General features: G+C 35.4%; 2 protein-coding genes across 2 annotated transcripts; one reads left to right on the forward strand and one right to left on the reverse strand.

Moving 5' to 3' along the window:
• The first annotated feature begins 1,111 nt into the window (after positions 1 to 1,111).
• Positions 1,112 to 4,008, forward strand: LOC110745094 (uncharacterized). The gene is made up of 4 exons (XM_021945171.2): positions 1,112 to 1,145; positions 1,410 to 3,514; positions 3,602 to 3,667; positions 3,751 to 4,008. The coding sequence occupies exons 1-4, from the start codon at positions 1,112 to 1,114 to the stop codon at positions 4,006 to 4,008; spliced, it is 2,463 nt and encodes an 820-aa protein (XP_021800863.2).
• Positions 4,009 to 4,721: 713 nt separating this feature from the next.
• On the reverse strand, positions 4,722 to 5,117 carry LOC148297938 (uncharacterized). Its single transcript, XM_088249039.1, has 2 exons — positions 5,025 to 5,117; positions 4,722 to 4,940 (listed from the first exon to the last, which is right to left on the reverse strand). The coding sequence occupies exons 1-2, from the start codon at positions 5,115 to 5,117 to the stop codon at positions 4,722 to 4,724; spliced, it is 312 nt and encodes a 103-aa protein (XP_088105165.1).
• Between the last annotated feature and the right edge of the window lie 3,128 nt (positions 5,118 to 8,245).

The following is an 8,245-nucleotide window of genomic DNA, read 5'->3' on the forward strand; positions in this document are numbered from 1 at the left end:
AACGGGAGAGGGGTGGCTAAAAGGTGAGGTTGAGTAAGGAGGGAGAGAGGGTTGGCTGGGTAGGAGGTAGGAGAATAGAGTGGAGATTTTTTTTTAAAATTTTAATGATTTTAATATGATTTAAATGAGTCTGTAAAGTGAAAGGTGAAAAAAATAAAAAAATATTAAAAATATTAAAAACTCACTTAATGATGTGGCATAGCCAACTCAACAGCCACATCAGTTGGTACACAAATATGGTACAAATAGATGGTCTCTCTAGCATTAGATATATAGATTATATAAAAAAGGGTAATGCTAAGGAGACCATCTATTTGTACCATATTTGTGTACCAACTGATGTGGCTGTTGAGTTGGCTATGTCACATCATTAAATGAGTTTTTAATATTTTTCATATATTTTTTTTTATTTTTTTCACCTTTTACTTTACAGAAACCTAAGCCCCGTTTAGTACACAGGATTGGCTTGGACTAAATTTAGTACCATTGGTACTGCGGACTGTTATGAACAGGACTAAATCCTTTGACTATCTTGGATTAGCTCGGATTGGCCTAAGCTGGATTAAGTACTGACCTACGTTTGGTGCTGCGTCGGACTAAGAAGCTGGATTGTAAAAATAGTGAAGAACTATGTTTGGTGCTCTGTCGGACTAAAAAATAAATATTTAATATTTAAATTTAATTAAAAAATTTAACCTATAAATAAAATTATAATATTTATTTTTGTGGTCAATTCATCATTTCATTAAGGCTAAATTATTGAAATGCCCCCTATAACTCAATTTCAGTCTCAATTACCCCCCTGAAACTCTAAGTGTCTCACTTTCCCCCCTGAAACTCCATGTAGTGTCTCACTTTGCCTGGATTCCATCCAACCTAACAGAAATCGTCAAAACTTGCACACGTGAAGCCCATGTGCCATTTCTCTGGGTTCTTCTGTACTTGTAGGTTTTGAAGTGCCAAAAAGGCAGGACCCACAACAGATGTAAAACATCAACCATATCTTCAATTAGGGTAAAATCTTCGCACAAGGAGAGATATTTTGGGTGAATTCAAAATCTGAGTAAAGCAATAGAATCTTCAACAGTGAAGGTGTAAACTGAATTTGACAATGACAGAAGCAGGAGGACCTTCAGCTTTCACAGGTAAGTGGACCTTCAGATTCTTTATTTATTCTTGGCCTTGGGTTCGAATCTGACTATTAGGCTTTGTTTGTATTATTGTATTTGGCTTTGAACTTTAAGGAATATTAAAATGGTTGTTGTCCAAGTAGTGATGAGTACATTACTTTATTAAGTTAGTTACTCTCATAAAGATGATGCTTTTAATTTGACTTTGTGGCTTTTTACTGCTGCAAATGATTGGTTGGTAGAGTAAATTCAGGTTTTATGCTCTATTTTGTGTTGTAGATGTAGAATCAAATTGGACAGGTGAGGAAGAAGAACAAACAAGCAGCGAGAGTGACGAGGATTTGGATGAAGACCCAGATTTTGTAGACCTTGCCTATGCACAAAGTGAGGACGATGTCAGATTGTTGAGGGATGATGATAATCTGTTTCAGGGATATGTAGACCATGATGCAATTGACATAGACCCTAATGCAGGTGAAGAGGATGAGGAGTTAGATAATAACCCTGCTTCACCTAGGATGTGTACACCAGAGCACTCTTCTTCTGAGTCTGAGGTTGTGACTGGAAACTGCTTGAGAAAGAGGAAGCTCCCTAACTTTAAAGACTTCATCCCATCCGTCGATATGAAAAATCCTCGATTTGAGCTCGGTTTAAGATTTCCTAGTCGTGAAATCTTTAGGGCAGCTGTGAGGAGGCATTCTGTCCTAATTGGTAGAGAGCTTAAGTTTAAGGTGAATGATGGCACTAGGATTCGAGTAATTTGTGATGAGAAGTGTCCATTTCACCTATATGCATCATCTGTGCATGGAAGCAAGCATGTTCAAGTGAAAACCTATGTTGGGAAACATACTTGTGGGCAAGGGAATGCGAATATTCATGCCAATGCAAAGTATTTTTCAAACTGGTATGAAAGCAATTTAACAAATCCTAACTGGGATGTGGGATCTTTTCAAGAGAAAGTGAACCAAGAAACTGGTTATTATCCTTCTAGGGCACAAGCTTATAGGGCAAGAAGCTTAGCAACCAGCAATATTGAGGGGAGTTATACCGAACAATATGAACTTTTATGGGATTATTGTGAGGAGTTGAAAAGGACAAATCCTGGTAGTTCAGTGGTGGTAAAGTCTGAGTTAGAGGGTGATATGCCAAGATTTCAGAGGGTTTACATTTGCTTGCAAGCTTGTAAGCAAGGGTTCTTGGATGGTTGTAGGCCTTATATAGGGTTGGATGGTTGCCACATCAAAGGCCCTCACCCTGGCCAATTGTTATGTGCTGTAGGAGTTGATGCAAATAATGGGATGTTCCCATTGGCATATGCTGTAGCTGAAGTTGAGAGTTACAATACTTGGAAGTGGTTTTTGGAGCTATTAAGTCATGATTTGAAGATAGAGAACAGCCATGGCTATTTGTTTATGACTGACAAACAAAAGGGATTAATTGATGCTGTGGATAATTTATTCCCAAATGCTGAGCATAGGTGTTGTTTGAAGCATTTATATGCAAATTTCTCGAAGGAACATAAAGGATTGGCCCTACACCTACAAATGGAATCAATAGCAAGGGCCACTACACTGCCATGGTTTGTTGAGGAAATGAAAAAGATGTTAGAGTTAGATACAGCTGCACATGCTTGGTTATGTGAGAGGGATGCAAGTCAATGGGCTAGATCCCATTTTAGAACTGACTTTAAGTGTGACATTTTGATGAATAACTTAAGTGAGGCTTTTAACTCATCTATAATGCCTGCAAGGAACAAGCCTGTGTTGATTGCATTGGAGAGGATTAGAATGTATTTAATGATCTTAATGGCTTCAAGGAGAGTAGCCGTGGATAACTGGCATGGTCAAGTTGGGCCTAGAATACAAGGGGTATTTGAGGTAAATAAGGCAGCTGGGCAGTGGTGCATTCCGAGGCATGCAGGACAAAATAAATTCCAAGTGATGCATCACAGTGGGAGACAGTTTGTGGTAGATTTGAATGCCCATACATGCTCTTGCAGAGCATGGGATCTCAGTGGTCTTCCTTGCCTCCATGCTTGTGCTGCAGTGAGTAGATTCCATGGGAATCCAGAAGATTATGTGCATGACTTCTACAAGAAGGATGCTTATCTAAGAACTTATAGGGACATGATTCACCCCTTGCCTAGCCAAGACTTGTGGCCTAAAAGTGGTTTACCTTCTTTGAAGCCTCCTTTTTACCATAAACAACCTGGTAGGCCAAAGAAGAGTAGGAAGAAGGCATCTGATGAGCCTAAAAAGAAATCAAATCCCAACAAACTCCAAAGATACCACACTGTCATCAAGTGTAGCAATTGTGGGCAAGAGGGTCATAACAGAACTAAATGTAAGGAGCCAATGAAGAACCAGCCAAGGCGTAAGCAATCTGTAAGTATTGCTTATTATATTTCATTACAATTGCACCATTTATTTATTATATTTAGAAAAACTGATACTAATATATCATTTGTGTAGGTGAGGAGAGCTAATACACTAGGACAATCAGGCCAACCTCATTCACAGCCAAGACATAAGCTTCCTGTAACTCAATTGATATATTAGTTTTACAAAAACATACAGACTAGTTTTTCAAAAACATACAGACTAATATGTCATTTATGTAGGTGAGGAGAGCTCGTTCAAATTCTCACTCAATGGAACCTAATGCACAGCCAAGCCAATCAACTCATCTTTCACAACCAAGCCAATCAACTCATCTTTCACAGCCAAGACAATCATCCCGAGCTCAATCACAATCATTGCAAGCCCACATAATTTCTGATAAAGAGGGAGGTCCTTCAAAGAAGAGGTTGACATCTACTACAAACAACAACGAGTGGCTAAAGAAAGTTAGGGCCAATATGCAACCTTGGCAGTGGTGATTTTGATGTCCATGAAGAAGTTTGCAATTGTGTTGACTTCAGTTGATGTGGAATTATGTTTTAATAAGGAAAGGGAGAAAACAATCACCGTTGTTCATGTGAAAGAACTAATTTTGGCATTTTGTGTTTTTGATGTGGAATTGTAAGCCTTTTGAAATAGATTTGATGTACAATTGGCTACAATTGGGTTTTTGATGTGGACATGGTCTTTTCTTGTCGAATTAGAATGTGTAAATTGATGTTCACAATAGAAATGTACTTAATGAATTAAGCCTATGTTGGCATCAAGTTTATTTGTCAAGTAAATTGAGCCAGTGGTGATTTTTTAGTTTCAGAATTCATTTACCTATTTGTTTAGTTTGCTCAGTATCTCAAAGTATAGTTAGTTGATACAAAAAAAAAAAGGAAAGAAAAAAGTAAGACCACTTTACAGAGAAATATTAAACAACAACAAAAAGTATGACAATATTCAAATACCATTGGATTAACCATTCTAAAAAGCACCCGATTACATAACGCACAAATGCCATTGTGCTCAACCATTCCCAAAACACTTGCAGATTACAATCACCATTGGATTTACCATTCTAAAAAACACCAGATTACCTAACACAAATGCCATTGTGCTCAACCATTCCCAAAACACTTGCAGATTACAAACCTACCTCCTCCCCTTTGTTACAGTTAAGATTACTAAACCTACAACTCTAAACCTAATGATGATTATCCCTTAAACCAGCAACCATCATGGAAATCAACATTATCCAAGAAAGAAACAGAAATCCCCACAACAATTTCTCTCTACTTCGAAGCTTGGCTAGATCTTGTTCCAGTCTTCCCCTATTCTTCAGCAACCCAGGTATTATATCCTTTGAACGAGAACACATCTGTGGATCAAACCACTCAAAGAAGCAACAACCTCTGTTCCTTCCCTGTAACACCATAATATCATCAAAAACTACCATAAACAAGCAAAAATCTACAAAATTTAAAGTGGTTGTTACCAGTGGGCATACTAGAAACCTCCGACCTGGGTTGGAATCTGTCCACGAGGTCTGAACTCGGCAGAGCTTTCCACAATGGCAATGCTTTCGTTGTCGACCCTCCATCGCTTGTTCAATTCAATTGTTGAAGGAGGTCTTTAGGGTCCACAATTGTTTGCAATTTAGGACCAATTTTTGCAGAGTTAATTAATACCCATTAATTCTTATATGGACAAATGAACCAAGAAAAATGGCACATGGGAGGCACGTGTGCAAGTTTGACGACTTCTGTTTAGGTTGGATGGAATCCAGGCAAAGTGAGACACTATATGGAGTTTCAGGGGGGAAAGTGAGACACTTAGAGTTTCAGGGGGGTAATTGAGACTGAAATTGAGTTATAGGGGGCATTTCAATAATTTAGCCTTTCATTAACTTGTCTGTATGTAAAGTGGGAGAGTGAAACGTTTGTATCTTCTTTTCTCTTTTCTTTATTGTTTATTCTTTCTCTCTTCTCTCTCTCTCTTCTTTCTGATCTCATTTTCTTCTTTTCTTTTCTTCCTCTTTCTTTCCTTCTTTCTTCTCTCTGTTTCTGGTTTCATTATTTTTCAGCTTTTCTCTATTTGGAACTTCTACGAATTGGAACTGCTTTTCTCTTCTTTTTTTTGGGTTTCATTATTCTCTGTTTCTGGTTTCTTTATTTTCTGGTTCTTCTCTTTTACCAATTCCCTAAACCCTTTTTGATTCGTGTATTTCTCTTGTGTACAGACAGAGATGACGAAGAGAGATGGTTCTGGGTTCTGCGGGTGGCTGGGGTGGCGAAGAGAGATGGGTCTGTGTGTGGCTTGCGGGTGGTGGTCATGAGGGAGAACAAATTCAGGGGAGAAGGGGGGAGCACTGGGTATTGGGTTTTGCCAAAGTCTTTCGATTAGGTCTCTGGTGGTGGGGTTTTGATTCAAGGCGTAAGGAAATCCAGTCCGACTCGAGTGTTCGAAATAGCGATGGTGCTATTTTGCGAAGTGCATTTGGGGCTCGCTGTGTAAGACATGCGAGTCCGGTTATTTTTTCACTGTTGGACTATGGAATCTCATTTAAGTTAATCCCCTTCCTTACCAAACATGAGTTTTAAGTGTTATTTAGCCCAATCCAGTCCAGTGAGGCATAGTGAGGCACTGTTTGTTTTATCTAATCCTAGTCTTAGATAGGATTACTAATACCCGGCCCACCAAAAACACCTCCTTAGGAGGGGACTACTAATCTCATGTGGAAAGGAAGGATTAGTTAGTCCCAATGCTCACCAATGTATAAAATGCATATATTAGATTGTAAAATTAATAACATATATTATTATTATTAAACTTATACTATAATGTACATATATACATGTATATACACATAAATATATCATATATGTATATATGTATATATATACATACACATATATACATATATAATATATAAAATATACATATACATATATACATGTATATTATGATTATAATATACCCATATACATATACATATTAATATTATAATAATAGCATACGTGTATATATGTAATATATATTATAATATATATATATATGTATATATACATATATATATATATATATATATATGTATATATATTATACCCATGTATGTATTATAGTATACATATACACACATATATACACATATACATTATATATGTATTATATATATTGTAATATACATATATACATGTATATATATATATATTATAAAATACATATATATATATATATTATACCCATGTATATATTATAATATACATATATACACCTATATACACATATATTATATATGTATGATGTATATATATATATATATATATATATATATAAATATAAAATATACATGTATATACATGTATGTGTACATACATATATATATATATGTTTATATTATTTAGGCTTATTATCACAAAAGGTCCCTAAGGTTTACAAAACTATCAGATTTCATCCTTAATGTTTTTTTTTGTCATTAGTGGTCCTCAAGGTTAGTATGTATGATCACAAATGGTCCCTGCCGTTAGATTCCGTCAAAAACTCCGTTAGTTTGCTGATGTGGCATATATATATATATATATCACAAAACATCCCTGAGGTTTACACACCTATCACAAATGGTCCCTGCAAATTTTTTAAATTTTTTAAATTTAAAATTCATAAAATTTTGGTTTTATTTTTTAAATTATTTTAAAATATATATTGTATTTTAAATACACATGACACTATATTATTTTAGATGTGGGCTCCACATAGATGCCACATCAACAAACTAATGGAGTTTTTAAAAAATAATTTAAATTCATAAAATTTAAAAATGAAAAAACCAAGGGTTTAGGGATTATAAATGGTCCTTAAGGTTAAAATCCTTATATAAATGGTTTTTTCATTTTTAAATTTTATGAATTTTAAATTATTTTAAAAAAACTTCATTAGTTTGTTGGTGTGGCATATATGTGGAGCCCACATCTTCAAAAATATAGTGTCATATGTATTTAAAATACAATATATATTTTTAAATAATATAAAAAAGAAAACCAAAATTTTATGAATTTTAAATTAAAAAATTAAAAATTTTCGCAAGGACCATTTGTGATAGATGTGTAAACCTTAGGGATGTTTTATGATATGTATATATGCCACGTCAGCAAACTAACGGAGTTTTTGACGGAACCTAACGGCAGGGACCATTTGTGATTATACATACTAACCTTGAGGACCACGAGTGACACAAAAAAACATTAAGGATGCAATCTGATAGTTTCGTAAACCTTAGGGACCTTTTGTGATAATAAGCCTATTATTTATAATATACATATATACATGTATATACACATACATGTCACATATATTATAAAATACATATGTACACATACATAATACATGTATTTATACATACATACATATACATAGATAGTTTTGAAAAAAAAATAAAAAAATATAGTCCTAGTCCAAGCGTACACCAAACGCAGGATAAATGTTATCCAACTTAGACCAAGCCAAGCCAAGCCAAGACAGTCCCTAAGCATAGTCCATACCAAGACAGTCCTATATACCAAACGAGCCCGAAGTCTTTGGTTCTTTCTACGGATGGCTAATGTGGTGGTCTCATAACTAGCTATTTTTGATTCTTTGATCAGAATCTGGGATGTGGCTGTGTTTATGGCCGGATTTTTGGGTTGGGTGGAGAGAGAGAGAGAGAGAGAGAGAGAGAGAAGGGGTGGTGGC

Source organism: Prunus avium, chromosome 1 (assembly GCF_965620075.1).
Source record: "Prunus avium chromosome 1, drPruAviu1.hap1.1, whole genome shotgun sequence".
In the NCBI taxonomy this organism is placed as follows: Eukaryota; Viridiplantae; Streptophyta; class Magnoliopsida; order Rosales; family Rosaceae; genus Prunus; species Prunus avium.